Source organism: Fonsecaea erecta (assembly GCF_001651985.1).
Source record: "Fonsecaea erecta strain CBS 125763 chromosome Unknown Scaff10, whole genome shotgun sequence".
Taxonomy (NCBI): Eukaryota; Fungi; Ascomycota; class Eurotiomycetes; order Chaetothyriales; family Herpotrichiellaceae; genus Fonsecaea; species Fonsecaea erecta.
The window spans coordinates 681,777-701,869 of NW_017387253.1; the positions used below are offsets into that span (position 1 = coordinate 681,777).

A 20,093-nucleotide genomic window follows, 5' to 3' on the forward strand; every position below is an offset into this window, starting at 1 on the left:
ATCTTCTTGGTCTTCGTGTCAACCAACTACTAGTAGTACCGTCAGATACCGGCCGGAAGGAGCTATGGCAACAAACAGCCCTCTGTGCGGGTCCTTCTCTATGTAACTGTATAAACCAAACACCTGCTGGTCTTTGTACTCTCACGAAGCGACAACAATCCATGGTCCTCAACCTCTGACGGATACAGCTCGCGATCTACGTCGCATGCTCCGATGCCCTGAGACCTTCCCAAAACTCACTACTGCTAGCAATAACTCTTGTAGGTTCCCTTCTCCAATCAAGTTTCACTCATGTTTCAAATGCTGACAGTACTCGGGACAGATTCGGCGTCATGTTTCGATCCGTCCTCACGGCAGGTGCGGGCGCCCTGACGACGGTCCCGGCGTTCTTTCTGTGGACGAGGAACTGCAACATAGAAGATCTCCCTACCACCGACGAACTGTTCCGCAACGCTTGGTTTGCCAAGTACAATCCGACACCGGCACCGAAAGCGGAAATGCGTGATGTCTGCGTGAGACGGTATCCATTGAGCCAAATACGGCCGGAGCTGGTGGAAGATGCGCGCAGAGGTGGGACGGCCATGATTGAATCTTTCAACCAGGGCATCTGGGGTGGATTTGGTACGTGGTGCCGCCCACCATCAAACAAGAGAGGAGAAGAGCACAAGCTAATCGCATCACTCGCCTCCAGGCTACGCGTTCCAGCGATGGTACCTGCGCCAGCGCTACGGCGCGCTGCCCGAGACGCAATCGCAGCTATGGACGAAGCAGTCGTTGCTGCAGAGCAAGTACGACACCGGCACGGCATTCACTGACCACCTGGTCGTGCTAAACAAGACGCCGCAGTCGATCATCCTGCGTGGAGGGCAGTCGCCACGCAACCAGCCCGAGACGCCCCGCGACATGGATGGGCTACTCGAGATCCAGGCAGTGCCGGACTTCGACAACGGCTACGTCGATTTCAAGTTCAAATCCGTCTTCTTCGCCGGTACAGGGTTCGACGCATCGTCTGGTGCCAAGGTCGTTCCGGATCCTCTTGTTTGGGCGCACAAGCAGTACACCAAGCTGCTGGTGGAATCCGGGCTGCGTCGCGTGAGGAATCAGGTGTGGTTTTCTGGAGGGTGAGAAGAAAGGAAAGCTACATACATGACTAGGGCTCAGTTTCACGGCTCCACTACTTTACTGCTCAGCAGGGTTTGGACAGGCTGTGATGGCAGGATTCCATTAAGACTCGTATCCTTTTATTCAGATAAGTAGCATTCTACTAGTCAGTTATCATTCCTAGAGAATCAGATTTGCCTAGAGGCGAAGTAGTTGGTGATTAACCTGTTACTTAAAACGCAGCACGAAAAGTTCCCAAAGTTGCCTAGCTGCGTCCGGCTGTAAGCACTTCAGCACCTTTCCCAATTCGAAACCTCGTTTATCCTTCTGAACGCCCAGGAAACATCTTAGAAATGAACACGAGGAAAATATAGAATTTACTTTACTTATGTACTAGGTAATGTAATGATTCTGCGCCACACTATAGGCCATACACGCATAGTAGCACCCGGGGCACAACCACATTCTCTTCTCAGGTGACCGCTGCCAGAGTCCGACACAGTTGTCAAACCGACCCCCGACGATGTGTCCAACGGTTGCCAGACCGACTCTAATACCTATGATAGTTCCTCAGCCGGTGAGAACGACAACCGAGCCGACGTCCACTGCGGTCGAGGCCAGTGACAATGGGCCATTTAGGTTGCCGGAAGTCGCCTGCGGCAAAGGACACTATATCTTGGGAGACCTTGTGTGCCAATAATTTCTTATTGTTCTCCGCTTTGGTTTCACCCATGTCGGTATGAGAAGTCCGGTTGCGACGGGCGTACTGTTCCAGGGCAAATCAGGCGATATCTTCAGTAATGTTAGGATTAACTTCGCGAGCTTCTTTAGCCATCGCTTTCAAGGACAGAGTCTCGACGTGTGATAACCGTAGTAAGAAGAGAGCGGACTCGTTCGACCTCAGCGCGGGACAGGGTGATTGTCTCGGTGCTCTTTTCTAGCTGATAGTTAAGACTATTCAGACATCAGACTCATCTGAGACGGCCGTTCCCTGGAAGCTGTTGGGCTTTGGATGCGTAGGAAGAGCGCCGTGAAAAGAGTCAGCTGGGGGACTGTCCTTCGGTTGATCAAGATTGGCCATATTGTCGGCGGGCATATCCTTATCAACGGAGCCTGATGGTGTAGTGGGTGCCGCCAGATTCATGGATCCCCCAGGAGGCCTGACCTCGGACAGGCGGATGTTTCGAGGATAAGTAAGTAAAGGAGGTCAGTACTCAAGGGTGCATTGAAGAGCTCACTGAGAACGGCGGGCTGATTGATGGCAACGCCTCCTTCGGCAGGGTGTACGTAGTGTTGAACCACTACTAAGGTACATGTTGATACATCCTGACACATGTATCTTGCTGCTGGTGACAATGTTCTGGTTGTCTGTTGGTGAACGGCTCGAACCCTCCTAGTATCTCAGGTGTCCAAGACAGATATATCTGAGTTTGAAAAAGCAGTGATGGTCAACGCGTGAAGATATATATACAAGAGTCTTAGTAAATATATATATACCTGGGCAGGCTCTCTCTACCTCTGTGTCTCTCCAAGTCATTCTTGCCTTTTCTTCTGCCAGGTTTTGGGTCTTATTTTTGCTCGTGATACTTTCCTGTGTTCTTTATTGGCTGCTGAGACTCTCTCTTGATCCAGCACGATGACAATTGAATCATATGGATTCGCGTCCAGCCGCTTCTTCGGACTCTTGTCGGTTGTGTTGTTGGAGAGCGTTCTCCATCGTGCTTTCGGGGTTGAATAGCAGTTCCCGGCGTCGTCGCTGTGGCAGTATAGTTGTCGTACAGGCAGATTTACCCCATTGGCAGCCCTCAGGATCCGCGGATAGTCGTACTTACTGAAGTTTATCCAACAACGCAGCCACGGGGAGTAGAAGCGGACCTGGCAAACTGGATATACATGCCCGTCTCACTGTCTCGGTTGTGTGCGGACATTTTCCTGACGTCCTGGCGCTTTGGGTGGTCCCTGGACGAGCGGACGACTATCTCCGCCACCGTTTTGCGAGCTGGTGGTCTCAGCCAGCGCCACAATGGAACCCCTGGGGAAGACCTTGGGCTCTCACGGATGCTCTTGCTGTCATATTTCACGTTCGTCTCAAGGTCCTACGCGAGAATTTGTCGTAGCGCAACTCCGTAGGTCAGCTGAAAAAGTGTCTCATGCATGGTCATGACCTTGCGTAGTTGATCTTCCGCATGACACGGAGCAAGGCAAACAGGAGGCCGGCCAGGAGACCAGCCGATCAACGAATAGAGCAATACGTCGTCTCGCCTAAATTGGGCTTTTGGAGCCCAGCTGCAGAAATACTGATGCTGACATGGCCCAGTCTCAAGCCAGAACAAGGAGGGGGGAGCGAGCGCCCCTCGAGCCTTCTTCCACCATTGGTCCCTTCCCTATTATTAATCTTGGCATTCTGCCATTTCTGTTCCGTCTAACCGTAAGCTCTATTATTGGCCTAGACTGCCCGCAGTGTTTCCTGCTTCTTACCCTTTTAGGGCCATTGCAGATATTCTGTGGGTCGTCTGTGGATACTCCATGCAGGATAGTATTGGAAAAGCACTTGCAAGAGCTTGAGTGGAACCTAATCCTGAGATCGTTCCTATGCCTGCAGCCAGTCTGGACCTTCAGCAGGCAAATGGAGAATGACCCCACGACTTGACGCTTCTGTATGAGGGATTTATGCAAACACTGACCCTTGCGGAAGGGGGTTAAGGTGTTTGAGGGTCGCCAACGACCTCTATCGTCAGAGTCAGTGTCATGTCTTTAACGAGAGATGGATGCACTCACCTCGGAACTGATCCACGAACCACTACAATTCATTCATAGCCTGCTCCTGCTCGTCTGTCCGCATCCAGAGCTGTCAGTGACATGGCAAATGATCAATCCACATCCCCTGCCCCGAAATTGAAGGGAAGCAGGACTATTGTCGTCGTGTCTCTCCTCATCGTAATTGCGATAGCTGCCATCGTCCTTACAGTCTGCTTGAAAACGTCTACTAAACCGCCGACACGGATGATGTACGGTGAGATATACCAGCGACCACATATCCAAGCACGCACAACGCCACTGCTGCCTTTGACAGAGTATCACGTTGGGTTGTCCGAGAAACTCAGAAGCACAAATTCCAGACTGCAGAGCTGCGATATCGAAGGGCGCAGGCTGGCCATTGAGACAAATAGAGGGGATTTAAACAGTACCATGGCAATGAGGCCGCACATTATCACCCCAGTCCAGGCGTATTTCAGACAAGACACGACCGAGTCCCTTCGTCGAGATATAGCAGCCTTTCGAGGGGGGTGATACCTGATAGATCCTCAAAAGCATTGCGACCACGGGTATCACCCAGGCTGCATTGTTCTATAACCCCCAGTCTTCAGCGGGACATAATCAGGAATCATCTGGTATGTGCGCACTTTATATCCAGAGATTTAGAAAACACAATTTGTATGTTGAAATACATGATGCTAACATTCTGGGTTGTGACCTGTAGCTGGGTCGGATTGAGGACAATCTCGACACGAACGACCAGTCCTTTAGCTTCCAGAGGTCTATGCAAAATCCCATGTAAATCATGGCTAGAAACCTGATGAGCTCGCAAATTTCACCTCCTTCGAAGACGAAGCTCTTGGAGAGGTGATCGTCTATGAGTGACAGGAGAGGCAGCAATACATAATTCAGACACTTCCGGTTGTGCTGTGTGAACCAAGGACTTTTGGCTGTAGTATCGCTTTCACCATCAGATGTTCGAAAGTAGCAGTCTGAATGCGAGCTGAAGGCTACTAGCAGCTCACTTGCTCTGCATGCAGGAGAAAAGTTGGAGGAGGGCCCTGATATGTCTGGCCTCAAAAAGGTACCCTGCAAGTGCTTTCGTATACCATGATTGAATTATTCTGCTCCTCTTGCAGATGCTTCCAGATTGGCAGGACTAGGATATTGTAGCTACAAAGGCTGAACCACACCTGAGAGAGCAACTGGATCGATCCACACGGTGGCTGGATGAACCTTTGCCTATGTAGTGCCCATCCCACCAAGTACAGGGGAGGAGAAAGGGGGCTTGCTAAAATTGGTATGAGGCATTTTGCCTCTGCATCCCACGAACCTGTCAGCCGCTGTTTTCATCCTCGTTATCTACCCCATTGTTGTCTGGAAGCGAGGGCTCTCCACGGGAATGGGATGCCAGGAACGGCATACACGCCACCTTTCCTGCCTCTCAACGCGATTTCTCAGGGTTCTAATCATCTTCAGCCAGCCGTGACACATTTAATCGCGTCGGCATTGATACGGTAGCCCCAGCCTATCATTTTTCTGATGGACCGTCCCCTCAACTTACTCGTCGAGGAAATTTTCCATTCGGTATCCCTGCCTTGTCAGGGTGGAGTGCATAAAATCGCTACCAGAGCGTGGCAATGCTCGCTTCTTACCTCGTGAACGTGGGTCGCAGACGACCGCTCGCCCGATCCTTTGACAGGTATATCTTTCAAGGTGCCCAGGTCAAGTTCTACCTCTGGGCTCGCTTCCTCTCTTCCATTGTTTGCGCTCGTCGATGAGAGAGATATTCGCCTCGGGAATCCGTTGCCCCAGCGTGCACCCAATCTCGAAACTCCTTCTCGTACAACTGACCTTCTTGCCATGAACGATTCTGGCAACCAGCCGCCAGAGGCGGTGGACTCTGCCCACTCGCAAGGCCTCGTTGGCGGTGACGGCGGAGGAGTGTATACTCTCAGGAGCCGTGAGGCTTCAGCCATGGGTGTGGCTGCTGTTCGCCGTGTGGACAAGGCAAAGGAATCCATAAGGACATCAGCGTTGACTCCGAGACCGGCAGCGTCGATTCACGAGACATCAAAAGAAGACAGGTATGGCAACTCCATTGAGGTCCCAGGGTTTGCGACAATGCTGATCTCCACAGGTCTTCCATGGATGGAAGCTCATGTGGCTTGCCTATCAGTCCATCGGCGTGATATATGGCGACATCGGCACCAGTCCGTTGTACGTGTACTCGTCGACCTTCTCCTCCCCCCCGAGCCGCGAAGACTTGATTGGCGCCTGCTCCTGGATCATCTGGGCCCTCACGATCATGGTCACCATCAAGTACTGCTTTATCGTCCTCCGAGCCGACGACGAAGGAGAGGGTGGCACTTTTGCCCTGTTCTCCCTGTTGACGCGATACGCCAACATTGTCCGTCGCCATCCCCGTGAGGCGCAAATGGTCAGGATGGAGCGGCACATCACCGGAGACCTTCGCAAGCCCGCACGGACGGCGCGTAGTCTCATGGAACGCTCTCCGACGGTTCAATGGATCCTCAAAGTCCTGGGCGTGTTTGGTGTGGCGCTCGTCATGTCTGACGGTGTGCTGACCCCGGCACAGTCTGTCCTTGGTGCGATCCAGGGCATCGAAGTCGTGGCTTCGAACATCAGCCAGGCCACCGTGATTGGATCTTCTTGTGCCATCCTCATCGTCCTCTTCCTGCTCCAGCCATTCGGAATCACCAAGCTCGCGAGTACATTTGCGCCCATCGTTATCATCTGGCTGCTTTTCAACGCCGTCTTTGGGATTTACAACCTGGCCAAGCACGATGCCTCTGTCCTCAAGGCTTTCTCTCCCTATTTTGCTGGGCACTACCTTGTCAGAAATGGACGAGAAGGATGGATCAACCTCGGAGGAATCCTTCTAGCCTTCACTGGGTGCGAGACTCTCTACGCCGACCTTGGAGCGTTCAGTGCACCCGCCGTCCGACTGTCTTGGCTCTACTTCACCTATCCTTGTCTTCTCTTGGGCTATATTGGACAAGCAGCATATCTGGCCGATATCCCCGATGCGTACAACAACCCCTTCTTTAAGACTGTGCCTCCAGGGTGCATCTGGCCGTCACTCATCATCGCAATCCTTGCGGCGATTGTCGCAAGCCAGGCCACGATCACGGCGACGTTTCAGCTGTTGACTCAGATCATGAAGTTGTCCTATTTCCCGCAGCTCAAGGTGGTGCACGTGTCCAAGATCTTCTACGGCCAGATCTATATGCCCATCGCGAACTGGCTGCTGATGATTGGAACCGTCATCATCACCGGTGTCTACACCAACACCACCAATCTGGGTCATGCGTACGGAGTTTGTGTGATTCTCGTCACATTCCTCACCACCAACATGGTCGCCGTGGTGGCATTGATCGTCTGGCGGTATCCATTGTATGTCGTTGCGCCGGTGTGGCTCATATTTGCGCTTTGGGACGGCATATTCCTGTCTTCCGCTCTGACCAAAGTGCCCAACGGCGCCTGGTTCACTTTGGCCCTCTCCGTCATCCTCGTATGCTTCTTTGTCCTGTGGCGGTTCGGAAAGGAGGAACAGTGGAAAGCAGAAGGGTTCGAACGGGTGCCCACGTCCGACATCTTCAGACCGGCGGAGAGTACGAGCGAATACAGCCGCAAGCTCCGCCTCAGTCCCGCCTTTGGCGACGAAGAAATCACGCGCATCAACGGCATCGGCGTGTTCTTCGACAAGTCCGGCGCCGCATCCACGACTCCCACGGCATTCATCCACTTCCTCCAGAAGTTCCACGCCGCGCCCGACGTGATCATCTTCTTCCACCTGCGCCCCTTGGAAATCCCCACGCTGCCGGCGGAAGAACGGTACCAGATCATCCGGTGCTTCATGGGCGATGGAGGCAACGGCAAGAGACCGATGCCAAACTGCTACCGCGTCATCATTCGTCACGGGTACAACGACGAGGTCGTCAGCCAGAACCTGGGACTGCTGCTGCACGACCAGGTGCGGGACTTCCTAGCCCACGAAGGAATCGGCGACAACGAGGCTTCGCATGCTGGTCCTTACAAGATGCACGGCAACGGCGCGAAGCAGGTCGTGCTTGGAGAAAAGGCGCTGAACTCGGAGAGCACCTCGCTCGAGCAGTCGGCGCTGACGGAGCGCCTGTCCGAGCTCCAGCACGCGTTTTCGAAGCAGGTCGTCTACATCGTGGGCAAGGAGCAGCTGCGCGTCAAGGCCCGCACGAATATCGTCCGGAGAGCCGTGCTGGAAGCGTTCCTGTGGGTCCGGGAGAACACGCGCACGAAAGTCCAGGCGCTGAATATCCCCGTGGACAAGCTCGTCGAGGTGGGATTCATCAAGGAGATTTGATATATTTGATATCATGGGAGAGAATGGGGAAGATTTCTCATTCGAGGGGAGTTGGCGTGAAGGTCATAGAAATCGACAAGCACAATGCATTCGCCGATTTCAATCACTTTTTTCGCTGAATCAGGTGTTTTTCTCTGACCGACTACAAGTTAGACACTACAACATCAGGCTCTAGTTATTTATACATTGCGAGGACAAACTAGACTGTCACAATTCTACAATTCGCCAATGGTGCTCGTCGCAACTCACCTAGGACGACTCTCCTGAGAAAGCCGGGTCTCAGCCTCGTCAGGCTGAAAACGCCTCTCCGCTTTTGTGGAGGCGCAGCAGACTAGCCTAAATGTTCGCGGGATTTTCGTGAACCCCCTGAAACTGGGAGTGTGTTCGAATCTGTCTCTAACAACCCTTTGGTAAGGACATGTAGTCTATCTCTGCTGCCACCTCAAAGAGCTGCTCGATATTTCTATTCTGTGCGATAGCGACTTACCCCTGTGACGAGATGGCAGAGGCGCTTGGCCTCGTCGCCAGCCTTGCCAACATCATTGGCGCAGGGCTCGCGCTCTCCAAGGGTCTCTATGAATTCGCCAGCGTCCTAGGGTCCGCTTCCAGAGATATCAAGGACCTCTCGACCGATATCAGCCTATTTTGCTCTGTACTCAAGCACGTGCAGACCACGTTGACTCGAGCCAGAGCATTTCGGCTGTCCATGTCGGCCGTGCAGACCGCCGAGGACATCGTCGAGCGGTGTCGCGTCATCTTCACGAACCTGCAGACCACCGTTGACAGTCTCCGAAAGGGCGAGGCGAAACTCGATCTTCTGGCGCGGGTGAGGTGGTTCTTCAAGGAAAAGAGAGTCCTCCTTGTGCATGAGCAGTTGAAGACCTGCTCGGCCACGCTGCATTTGATGCTGACGACGCTGATGCTCGCTCAGAAAATTGCGAGCAGAAGGTAAAGACATGGCCTTGATGATCAAGACGTGAATCCCAGTTGATACTATATCTAGGCTGTCTCTGGACCCGGAAGACGATGAAGACGTCCAGGACCGGCTGATGGCGCACTCCCTGTTTCTGGCACAGCAGGCGGCCAAGGAGCGTCTCGTCACGGTCGAGGACGAGGTGATCCGCGATGAGGCTCTACTAAAGCTTGAAAGCTCGCCTGACCATAACTCATGGGCGGCATTCGATGCCCCGTCGCTCAACTTCGAACGGGAGAAGCGAGTTTCAGTTATCGTCGGAGATAACATCGATCGTCTCAGCCTTGCAGCCAGCCTACGGAGCGCCGGGCTCTCGACACTGGACGAAAACCGGCTTTCGGTGCTGCAGACAGACGAACTCCTTCGCCACTGGACCGATCAATGTGACCCTCTGGCTTCTTCAGAGCAGGACACTGGGACTCTCTTAAAGAACGTGAATGAACATCAAGACAACGACCTGTTGTCCATCAACACAGCAGTCCCCAAAATAAATGTTCGAGGTGTGGCCCTCATCGATCCTTCTCCTAATGAAAAGCCTGCAAATTCGCTATTCCCAATGAGATCGACATCAGGCGCTGAGCAGCATAGCGCCCCAGCAAACGCGACCGAACAGACGACGAACGTTTCGACCAAGCCACCTCCGCTCCAGATATTCCCCATCTTGCGCATCGGCCTGGAAGACCGCTGCCGGGAGATACTCCCGGATGTGATGAAGTTCTACAAGGTCCAGGGTGACTGGCGGGATTATAGGCTGGTCGTGGTGTGCGGTGATCGGGAACGTTACATCGGCAAGGACGAGAAACCGCTGGCCGTGTACAAGGAACTGGATCTGTTGGGCCGGCAGCCCAGATTTTTGCTGCGGAAAATGACTGCTGGTGGTTCTTCTCTTCGTCACACTCCGTAGCTTCCTCCCCGGGCGACATTTGGCATTGCCAGCTTCGTTTCGCCGGTTTCCTACCAAAGATGGTCGGGGGAAACGTTGCTCCATTCCCAGGCTGGATTGATGGGTCGCAAAAGGATTTCGAAAAGCACCATGGATGACCAGCTTAGCGTCGTGCCTGGAAATTCTCATGCATGGAGTCTTCCTACGCCGTGGTGGCGTCGAGGAATACTCGTACACACCGTACCTTTTGATATCGTAACTCCTTCAATCAGCAGATCAAGCGGCGTACTCGTATTCAGCTATACCAGCAGCCATGTGGGGACGACGAGGGACGTGGAAAGCAGGGACAAAAAAAGGAAAAGGTCACTGAGTGGATGCGCAAGTAGTGGGGGAGGCAATGGTGGCTCCTGATTAGTCGGATGAAGTGGAGAGTCTCTTTTCTTTTCTTTCAATGGTGTTTTACATAGGCATTGGTGCACAAGGACAGCACAGATAATCAAGCATTCCATCCATCTTATTTTGTGGTGTTGTGTGTGAGTTGTACCTATCCATACCGCCGCAGAGAGGCATCGCCTTTGGCTATGAAGCCTCGCCCCAGTTCAATACATGTATGGCTAACTCCACATTTTGCTGCGGAGGGTCGTCGGGAGTGTGGACGGATACATCAGCCGCAACCGCGAAAAGGCAAGGTCTGATCAGCCGGAGTACTGATCATGATTCCGCAATGTCGAATACCGCACTACTGTACCCATATCAAACTACATTGAAATTATTTCCGATTGCCGTATCAAATGATACTGAACCTGTTAGCACAATGGGCTGGCACGTTCTTTCCAGGACAATTCTGCTTCTAAACACATATACACATGTGCCCATACATTATCCCTTAGCCCTATGTCGGTTTCTCAGCGTGAACTTCCACTCATTCGCAATCATTCCGAACCAAAGCGCCATCAAAGAAGATCCGACAGTAACTGTGATGAGTAATGTACTGATACCAAACCAGTAGAATATCTTCCATAGAAAGTAGTTGGAGAATTGCCGCCCAGGATCGGCAGCGAGAGCCACCTGCATTCCATTCAGAATCGTCGTCACCATGGCAAAGATAAACAAGATCGGCCCGTAAAGGCGTGCAAAGTACTCTCCATATTGCATGGGAATATGTTCGTAGGCGAGTCGACCGAACAAAAAGGGGGCGTAGAGGTTAAGTCGAGAAAGACGAAGTTCTCCATATCGATACCGAGCAGAAGCATCGCCATCTTCAACAGTTTCAAGGTCGGCTAAGAAAGTAGACATATCGGTCCAGTTGAGCTTAACGGGGACTAGTCGTAGATGCTCTTGCTGCGCAATCAATAGATCAGACTCGTGCTGGATGAGATAGCGATACGTCCGCAGGAAACCAATCGCTGCACGCCGAACGTGCCATTGCTGTGTAAGTAATGGCGACTGTGGAAACGTACTCATCCAAAACGAGTACGACAAAAGATAAGGGGGTAGCGGCTTAATGAAAATACGATTGTTAATCCACACCAAGTGCAGGCGCGGATCTTCGGTCACAATGATCTCCCGTCCGAGGACCTTTTGTTGATGGAGAGCATGGATACTGGCGCTGGAGGGCGTGGTTAAGATCCATAACCTCGATGCGACGGCCTCGAGATCCGCGGCCCAGAGTTCCTGGCGGAGAAATCTGGAAAGCGCGTCAGAATCAGATAGGGATATAGTTGGATGACCAGGAAGATGCTGGGTCGCCGCTGGGGAGCCGGATCCGTCAAGGTCGGGACAAAGTTGGTGAGGTTGCGAAAATGGAGATGCTCGGGGATATGCTGGCATTGTAGTTTGTCTATGCGAGTTAAGTGTCGACCACTGTATGTAACGATAGTTCCTGAATACTCAATGATCATGTGCGCTGTAATGAAATGTTCAGACCCCAGCGAGTAGATAAGAAGGAGGGGCTGAGCTGTTCGTTGAATCGGCTTTTCCTCTTTGAGAAAACCATCGTGGCTGTGACAGTTGGCTGGACGCAGGGAAGTTCTTGTATTCAGCCTAATAGATTGCCACGAAGTTGCCGCCCAGCAAGGCCACGTCGGATATGTCGTCCATCAACAGAGCACACTGTGTAGTATGCCTACTGTTATATTGTGGACCAAAGCCACCTTGTCTTATTCAGTATAAGCCTCACAGGTAGTGAACTGATTATGGTGCTTTCCATCTTCTGCCTGCTCCAGTCGAGTCACTGACTTCAGCCTCAGGTGCGACCGACCACTGACGACGACACGGGGTTGAAAGTGCTGCGGGAGCCGACGTTGAGCCCGGATGCCGAGAATGGAGAGAAGATCATCGAGTGAGTGTAACGCCTAATGTGACTGGTTCAGCTCTCTAACACACTACAGCATTGTCGCCCTCCACGGCCTCGGCGCGCACCCGGACGACACCTGGACCCAGAAACGCCGCGATGGCGATGAGGTGCGCTGGGTCAACTGGCTCGAAGAGGAGGACATGCTTCCAGTGGAGGTGCCGCAGGCACGTATCATGCGGTACGGTTACAAATCGGGCTGGTTTGGAGTAGAGGCGATCAAGCAGTCGGCTCGAACGACTGCGGAGCGGTTTCTAACTGCCTTGAGACGAGAGCGAAAGGTGAAAACCGATGCGTGCATAGGGGAGATGTGGCGCTAACAAGAGAAGGATTGCATTGATCGACCGTTGATATTGATTGCCCACAGCTTTGGAGGGTTAGTGGTGCTCAAGGTTAGTTTGCCGACCTCCACTGATACTAGTGTAAGGGTGGACTGACGAGGAGCATAGGCTGTTTGCAATACGTACCACGACCGAGACGACTGGCCCGGCGTGTTCGATGCGGTCCGAGGGCTGGTCTTTTTCGGCACGCCGTTCCGCGGGGCGGACGGGATGAGTCAGAGCGAAATGGTGCAGGCGGCGGCACGAGAATATGCAGCTGAAGATATCGAGGCGGAGCCTCTCCACATCCTCGACCCAGGCAACGAGCTGCTGCAAGACCTGGTGGATGATTTTCAGAAGAGGGTGTGGGCGAACATGCCTGGTGCGCGAATCGCCTGTTTCTTCGAACTCAAAGCGAGCGAGATTGGAGCAATCGTTGGGAAGCAGAGACGAAAGGTAAGATGAGTATATAATAGTATAATCGACTCATACTGATATTGTGGAGGCGTTTGCAGTCGATGAACGATCTGGGTGTTTCGACGTGTCAGACCGAGTGTCGAAACACTCGCTCGCGCGGACGCATTTCAACATGAACAAGTTTGGACGACCGACGGAAGAGGATTATTTAGTCGTGGTAGAAGTGATCAAAAAGATGGCGAAACATGCTCGACAGCAACTATCGGTGCCGTCGATGCAGGTCCCACCTGTAAGTGTATGGAGAGTCAGGTAGTAGAATAACTAAAGCCCATTCTGTGTTGAAGGTTATATCCGTGCCTTTGGAAACGACGTATGAACAGGCAAGCCGGCGGCGAGTCAAATATTTCCGAGGTCGCCAAAAGCAGCTGAAACGACTTCAGGAATACTTTACGGACGATATCGCGGACGAATATCGTGTACTTATCCTCCAGGCGATGGGCGGACAAGGGAAGAGTCAGATTGCGCTGGAGTATTGTCGACAACGGCGGTCCACTTATGCGGAGATGTTCTGGATCAATGCGAGTTCGGAGACGATAGCGGTACAGTCGATAGAACGAGTGGCGGCAGAGATTAGACAGCCGCTGACGGGGATCGACGACACTCGAACCAAAATCCGACTGGTCGTCCAGGCGCTGGCGCGACGGAGCCAGCGGTGGCTCATGGTGTTGGATAACTATGACGACCCGGATCACTTTACGAGCATTGAGCACTTTATCCCATCTCGTTAGTTACCTTCTTATCCTTACGAAACTAGCTAACTTATGCAACGCAGATAGCATGGGCGATATTCTTATCACCAGTCGCAGTAAAGGACTGGAAGGACTCGGACGAGTCGTAATAGTACCGCCCATGACGAACCAGGAAGGGACAGAACTCCTCTTACACGACTATCCAACGTCTGAGGTGGACGCTCATCGGGAGAGATATGGTAAGATCGTCGAACGGCTAGGCGGGTTACCTCTCGCCCTCGATCAGGCAGCAGCCTTTATCCGATATAAGCAGCTCGCGTTAGATCAGCTCGACGAGTTCTTGAGCTTGTATGAGGCACAACGCGAACAGGTGTTACGACATACGCCCCGGCGATTCTGGAAATACGGCACGGTACAAGTCGACGGGAAAGAAGAAGATAACCGGGCGATCAGCGCATTCACGACGTGGGAGATGTCATTTCAGCAGTTGGAAGAAGACGAGGCGCGGAGGGGCGATATTGGGCACTTCTTAACGGTGTCGGCCTTCTTCCAGCCCGACCGGATTGACGAGTCACTGTTCCGCCACCACTGGGAATGGACGCAACCGGCGCCGGCATGGATGAGGATATTCAGTCATGAAGATTCCGGCAGCAACGACCGCTCTCAGTCGTCGGAATCTGACAGAGTCTCCGACAGCGACCCAGAAGGTCCTGCAATGGCTTCGGTAGGGTCCGGGTCAGACGCAGAAGACGAGACGCCAGTGGTAGATCGAGAACAGTGGAATGCAGATCTATTTTGGAGGTTGATCTCAAAGGCGTACGATCTCTCTCTATTAGACAGCATCGCTAGTGGCGCGTCTATCGATGGGGCACGCTTCTCGTTACATCCGGTGATCTGCGACTGGCTGCAAGTTCGATTGGGGATGGAGGCGACTCACGAGTTTGTATCTGAGGCAATTGAGATGGCGGCGGATAATGTCCGGCGTATCGATGGATCCGTCGACTATTCACTACAAGCGCGAGTGATTCTCCTTGGGCACATAAATATATGCCTCGAGAATGACCGACGGCTCTGCTCGGACGGACAACGAGTGGGACAGGAGTTGAGGAGCTGTGCGGTGGCGGGACGGCTTGCATCGTTCTACCAAGACCATGGGCGCTATGATGTAGCAGAGGGCCTCTACCGGCAAGTATCCGATACGAGAAGGGAGACGGTCGGGCTAGAAGACCCTTCGACGCTGACGAGCATGAACAACTTGGCTAACGCGCTGAGCGGTCAGGGGAAGTACGCGGCGGCGGAGGAGATGCATCGAGAGATATTAAAGCTGAGGAAGAAGGTGCTCGGGGAGGAGCATCCTAAGACGCTAACGAGTATGAATAACCTGGCCAGCGCGCTGAGCGATCAGGGGAAGTACGCGGCGGCGGAGGAGATATATCGAGAGATATCAAAGCTGAGCAAGAAGGTGCTCGGGGAGGAGCATCCTTTAACGCTGACGAGTATGAATAACCTAGTCAGCGCGCTGAGCGATCAGGGGAAGTACGCGACGGCGGAGGAGATGTATCGAGGAGAATTAAAGCTGAGGAAGAAGGTGCTCGGGGAGGAGCATCCGGATACGCTGACGAGTATGAATAACCTGGCCAGCGCGCTGAGCGATCAGGGGAAGTACGCGACGGCGGAGGAGATACATCGAGAGACATCAAAGCTGAGCAAGAACGTGCTCGGGGAGGAGCATCCTAAGACGCTAACGAGTATGAATAACCTAGCTAGCGCGCTGAGCGATCAGGGGAAGTACGCGGCGGCGGAGGAGATATATCGAGAGATATCAAAGCTGAGTAAGAACGTGCTCGGGGAGGAGCATCCTTTAACGCTAACGAGTATGAATAACCTGGCCAGCGCGCTAAGCCATCAGGGGAAGTACGCGACGGCGGAGGAGATGCATCGAGCGACATTAGAGCTGAGGAGGAAGGTGCTCGGGGAGAAGCATCCGGATACGCTAACGAGTATGAATAACCTGGCCAGCGCGCTGAGCCATCAGGGGAAGTACGCGACGGCGGAGGAGATGCATCGAGCGACATTAGAGCTGAGGAGGAAGGTGCTCGGGGAGGAGCATCCGGATACGCTGACGAGCATGAACAACCTGGCATACCTTCTGGTGTTACGGTCTCGGTTTATCCAGGCTGCAATCTTCTATGAGAGAGCAATAGCTGGATATCGGCGAGTCCTTGGACCTGATCATCCTACCACCAGGGCGTGTGCGGAGGACTACTCTTCATTCTGGAATTCTCGAGGCAATAAGAAGTAGCCTGAGTTTCGAAGCGAACGAGGACATGTACGGTTGAACAATGCAGCATCCGATCTATCTTACTGAATGGTTATATAAGTGCTTGTAGTTACATCGAGATGGAATGTTCTTTTATTGTATATTGAACTGGAGCGAGGCTTCATGGCCAAAGGCGATGCCTCTCTGCGGCGGTAGAACCACGTACAACACAACACAACACGACCAAAACAAGATGGATAGAAATGCTTGATTGCCAGTCTGTCTCTCCGTCCCTGTCTGTCTAAAAATACTATTGAAAGAAAAGAAAAAGCTCTCCACTTCATCCGTCCAATCAGGAGCCACCACTGCCTCCCTGTACAATGTACAGGCACGTGACCTGACTGCCCCATTACAATATATATCGCACGCTTGGTGGTCTAGTTCCAATCCGATCTGTTACTGCTCTTAGATTTCTCGGTTGACCTGTCGTAGTTACGGAATGATAGGTTAAATATTACGTGGTACCATACGCGGACGGTCGAAACTTGAGGTGTTGAGGACGTTTTATGATTGGTGGTTTCAACAATCACACCTAGAGTGGACAAAGTAATGCATCTGAGCTACGTGAACTTGGAGTGGGGCGGAGATAGCCTCGAGTTGTCTTTTGGGAGAAGGTAATTTTGCAAGGGACTGTATCTCGAAGTCTATCATGACCACCTCTACGCGTATGATGACTCTCATCTCTTCTCTACCAGAACTTGAGGCGTTCATCTCCTCTATACCTCCTACCAGTACACTGTATCTGGATTTAGAAGGGAAGAATCTCAGTCGACATGGGATCATATCTGTCATGACTGTTCTGATAAGCCCAGAGAGAGTAATACGACTCATTGACGTCTTAGCACTTGGGAAATCGACCTTCACTACAGCGTCAAGGCGTGGCAAGACTGTCAAGTCCATGCTTGAGGATCCCACCGTCCCCTAATGCGTTTGGGATGTGCGAAACGACGCTGACGCTCTGTGGGCTCTTTACCACGTCGGCCTTGCTGGCATTACTGACAATCAACTCCTCGAGAATGCGACTCGCGCGGGTGACAGGACGTACATACGTTAGTTAGACAAGTGTATCCAGAACGAGCTGAAGCTCGGCTTCATGGGCATCCATCGCTGGATCCGGACCAAGAAGGAGATCCAAGGTCTCATGGCTGCCGACATCTTTGCCAAGCGGCCGATCGACAATAAGGTTCTCTAATACTATGTCAACGACGTTGTCCATTTGCCGGATCTACATGCAGTGTACTTAAGTCGGATTGAGGGGGATTAGCTAGCTAAGGTGGTAGAAGAAAGCGCGCATCGTGTGGCCGAGGCCAGTTCTCCGGGGTACGAACCTCACTCGCCTGCGAAGAAGCTGAGACCATGGGGCCCGGGAACCTGTCGGGCTGCGACAATGGGCGAGATGCTTGAAGTGTTGGAGCAACAGAGGAAAGATGATCTTACTAGGGATATATTTGGAGACGACGATGTGGGTTTCTTTGATTATGAAAATGACTAGGATGACCGGATTAATGCTGCTGATGGAACTTTCGATCCCGAAGCACTTGAGAGTCGCTGGGATAAGTCTGGATGAGCTGCATGAACATTAAGAACTGTACCAAAAGTATCGAGCATTTATTCTGCTGATGGCTCCACTCCCTAAACACTATAAGCCTATGGAATGGCAGCAACTCTTGGAGGACTAATCAAACAATTTCCGAAACGTTTTTCTAAAACTATAAGTCATTGTGCTATCTAGAATGTTTCATCGCTTCTCCTTCTTTACCTTCACTCCCTTAGCTTCTTTCTTCGCCTTTGCTCCCTTGGCTCCCTTCTTTCCCTCTCCCCGTTGAGTTTCTTGCATTTTGGTCTTCCCCTTCCCTCTTTGTTCTTTCACCCTGCCTTGACTTGTAGCCGGTAGCTCAAGGCGGAGTGTGATTGTCGGCTGGCGGGCTCGCAATCGAAGTCGGGTGCCATTGCCGATACGGCACGCGTCTCCTTGATCCTGTGCGACCTCCTTCTCTAGCACGGCTTCCTCAGCGGGAGCCCCGCGTAGTCCGGCATCGGTATCTACACTTATCCCAGTAGGATCAAGGGTGCCGTCTACCAGGGTCGCTTCGCTTGTTTCGCTGGCGGCATCATCGGGTGATGAGGGAGAAGAGGGTGAGGGCGAAGGCGAAGGTGACGGCGACGGCGACCGAAGGTACTGACCAAATAAATCATCGTAACTTAAATCGCCATGCACATTTGCCGAGGAACTTGTCAAATCCCGGGCTTGTGCGGAGGGATTTTCCATGCTAGCGTCAGTATCAAGACCGCTGCTGGACAAAAAATGTGAATCGGCGAGCGGTGAGGATGAGACGGTGGCGACATCAGTGCTGTCACATGACACCCATTGCTGTACTACCGATCGAGTCTCGAGCTGCTGATGATGTCGCGGCTGGAGATGAGGAGGATCGCGATCGGAATCTTGCGGGGAGGTGGAGGACATCGCCAGATCCTTGGCCACCGGAGGGAGCAAAGCGTCCAAGTCACTCTCGCACGAGACACTAGTTAGGTCAACAATTGACGGAAGCGGAGGTGAAACCGTTGGATTCGCGACACGGGCCTTTTTGTGGAGGCACATAGGCAATTCACGGCCGCGGCGAACAGAGGGCGGGACGTTCTCGCCCGGCTTCCACTGAAGGAAGTCATCCGCGGTGGTAGCCTTCCTCTTGTAAACTCGTTGCATGGGATCATTCGACAGTTTTGTTGACTGGTCGCATCCGCAAGGGTGAAAAGAGTCTGTGTTTGTAGCTTAGGTACGCCGCGTCCGAGGGAAGTCATGATCGTTAATGAAATGGAACTGTAGATCGCGATCATCTTTGAGGGAGATATCGCACAATGGATATGGACACCGCATCGGCCAGCGACGGCCTACGAGTTCCCCGTTCACGTGCGTCCAGAGATTAAAGTCTCGAGTCCATGACTGTAATCGATAGGCGGCTGGTAACTTCGTCCTTCCGAGGCGGAATTGAGAATATCCAGGACGGATGAGTGTGTAGCCGTACGATAATGTTCCGCATCGTTTGGTGGCCAGCGACGAGATGTGGAAGGCGCAATGGGCCTCCCATTCATCCTCTCCGATCACCCACTTAAAGCAAAAGTGACAATAGTGAATGTTAGACGGCAGTCGGTTGAGGTTCTTCGCCATATTGTGGCGGACACACTCTTGAATATGATGGCCACGTCGATTTTTGGGTAGACTAATTTTCCTTTTTTGTGTCTGCGCAGTCTGGGCACCAGGTCAACATGCAACGTGGATAATTCATCCTAGATTGAAAACACTCTCCAACAAAGATCCCAGAAGGAGCCGCAGGCTTGGTTAGGTATCCGATAGAATCGCAAAGAGTGGTTTATCTCAGATTTTCAAGGCTGGGTGGTGCATGGAGACAATTCGGAACTTCAGCAGGGCTACCAAATACTTCTGCCTCATTGTCAGGAGTTGGCGTCATCTTCAATCACTCACCGACCATGACCAAGTTGACAGATGACTCTTTTCCAGTGGTTCCGGTGCTGACAGTCTCGAGCTGCTTCGAACTGCTTGAACGCCACTCCCACGTTATGAGTCGAATTCTGGCAAAACTAAGCCTCGATATTAGTCAAAGATATTGGGTCTCGTTTCTTACATGTGTACGTGGTCATCACATTTCGCAATCAAGGAATGAGGATTGGATCGAAATTACCGGACAGACTTTCCCTTGAGGTGCCTTCCCGCCCATCTCTGGAGAAAGAACGGTCAGAAGGGGAGGTGAGTGGGCCAGGTGGACACGCCACCTTCGTTTATAGCACGGAGACAGCACTTTTAGACGGTACGTAGCGTGGGATGTCGATGAAACCTTCTT

General features: G+C 52.5%; 6 protein-coding genes across 6 annotated transcripts; 4 read left to right on the forward strand and 2 right to left on the reverse strand.

Annotated features, from left to right (window-relative positions):
* Window positions 1–332: 332 nt before the first annotated feature.
* AYL99_09964 (hypothetical protein) lies at window positions 333–1,125 on the forward strand (the record flags this gene model as incomplete). Its single annotated transcript, XM_018841470.1, has 2 exons — window positions 333–621; window positions 692–1,125. The coding sequence occupies 2 exons, from the start codon at window positions 333–335 to the stop codon at window positions 1,123–1,125; spliced, it is 723 nt and encodes a 240-aa protein (XP_018689179.1).
* A 4,596-nt stretch (window positions 1,126–5,721) lies between these two features.
* On the forward strand, window positions 5,722–8,221 carry AYL99_09965 (potassium uptake protein; the record flags this gene model as incomplete). Its single annotated transcript, XM_018841471.1, has 3 exons — window positions 5,722–5,821; window positions 5,875–5,945; window positions 5,999–8,221. The coding sequence occupies 3 exons, from the start codon at window positions 5,722–5,724 to the stop codon at window positions 8,219–8,221; spliced, it is 2,394 nt and encodes a 797-aa protein (XP_018689180.1).
* Window positions 8,222–8,720: 499 nt separating this feature from the next.
* AYL99_09966 (hypothetical protein) lies at window positions 8,721–10,098 on the forward strand (the record flags this gene model as incomplete). Its single annotated transcript, XM_018841472.1, has 2 exons — window positions 8,721–9,169; window positions 9,225–10,098. 2 exons carry the CDS (start codon window positions 8,721–8,723, stop codon window positions 10,096–10,098), a joined length of 1,323 nt encoding a protein of 440 aa, XP_018689181.1.
* Window positions 10,099–10,956: 858 nt separating this feature from the next.
* AYL99_09967 (hypothetical protein) lies at window positions 10,957–11,907 on the reverse strand (the record flags this gene model as incomplete). Its single annotated transcript, XM_018841473.1, has 1 exon — window positions 10,957–11,907. One exon carries the CDS (start codon window positions 11,905–11,907, stop codon window positions 10,957–10,959), a length of 951 nt encoding a protein of 316 aa, XP_018689182.1.
* A 365-nt stretch (window positions 11,908–12,272) lies between these two features.
* AYL99_09968 (hypothetical protein) lies at window positions 12,273–16,218 on the forward strand (the record flags this gene model as incomplete). Its single annotated transcript, XM_018841474.1, has 8 exons — window positions 12,273–12,275; window positions 12,327–12,418; window positions 12,468–12,711; window positions 12,760–12,822; window positions 12,880–13,206; window positions 13,256–13,456; window positions 13,512–13,950; window positions 14,000–16,218. The coding sequence occupies 8 exons, from the start codon at window positions 12,273–12,275 to the stop codon at window positions 16,216–16,218; spliced, it is 3,588 nt and encodes a 1,195-aa protein (XP_018689183.1).
* Window positions 16,219–17,974: 1,756 nt separating this feature from the next.
* AYL99_09969 (hypothetical protein) lies at window positions 17,975–18,940 on the reverse strand (the record flags this gene model as incomplete). Its single annotated transcript, XM_018841475.1, has 1 exon — window positions 17,975–18,940. One exon carries the CDS (start codon window positions 18,938–18,940, stop codon window positions 17,975–17,977), a length of 966 nt encoding a protein of 321 aa, XP_018689184.1.
* Window positions 18,941–20,093: the final 1,153 nt, after the last annotated feature.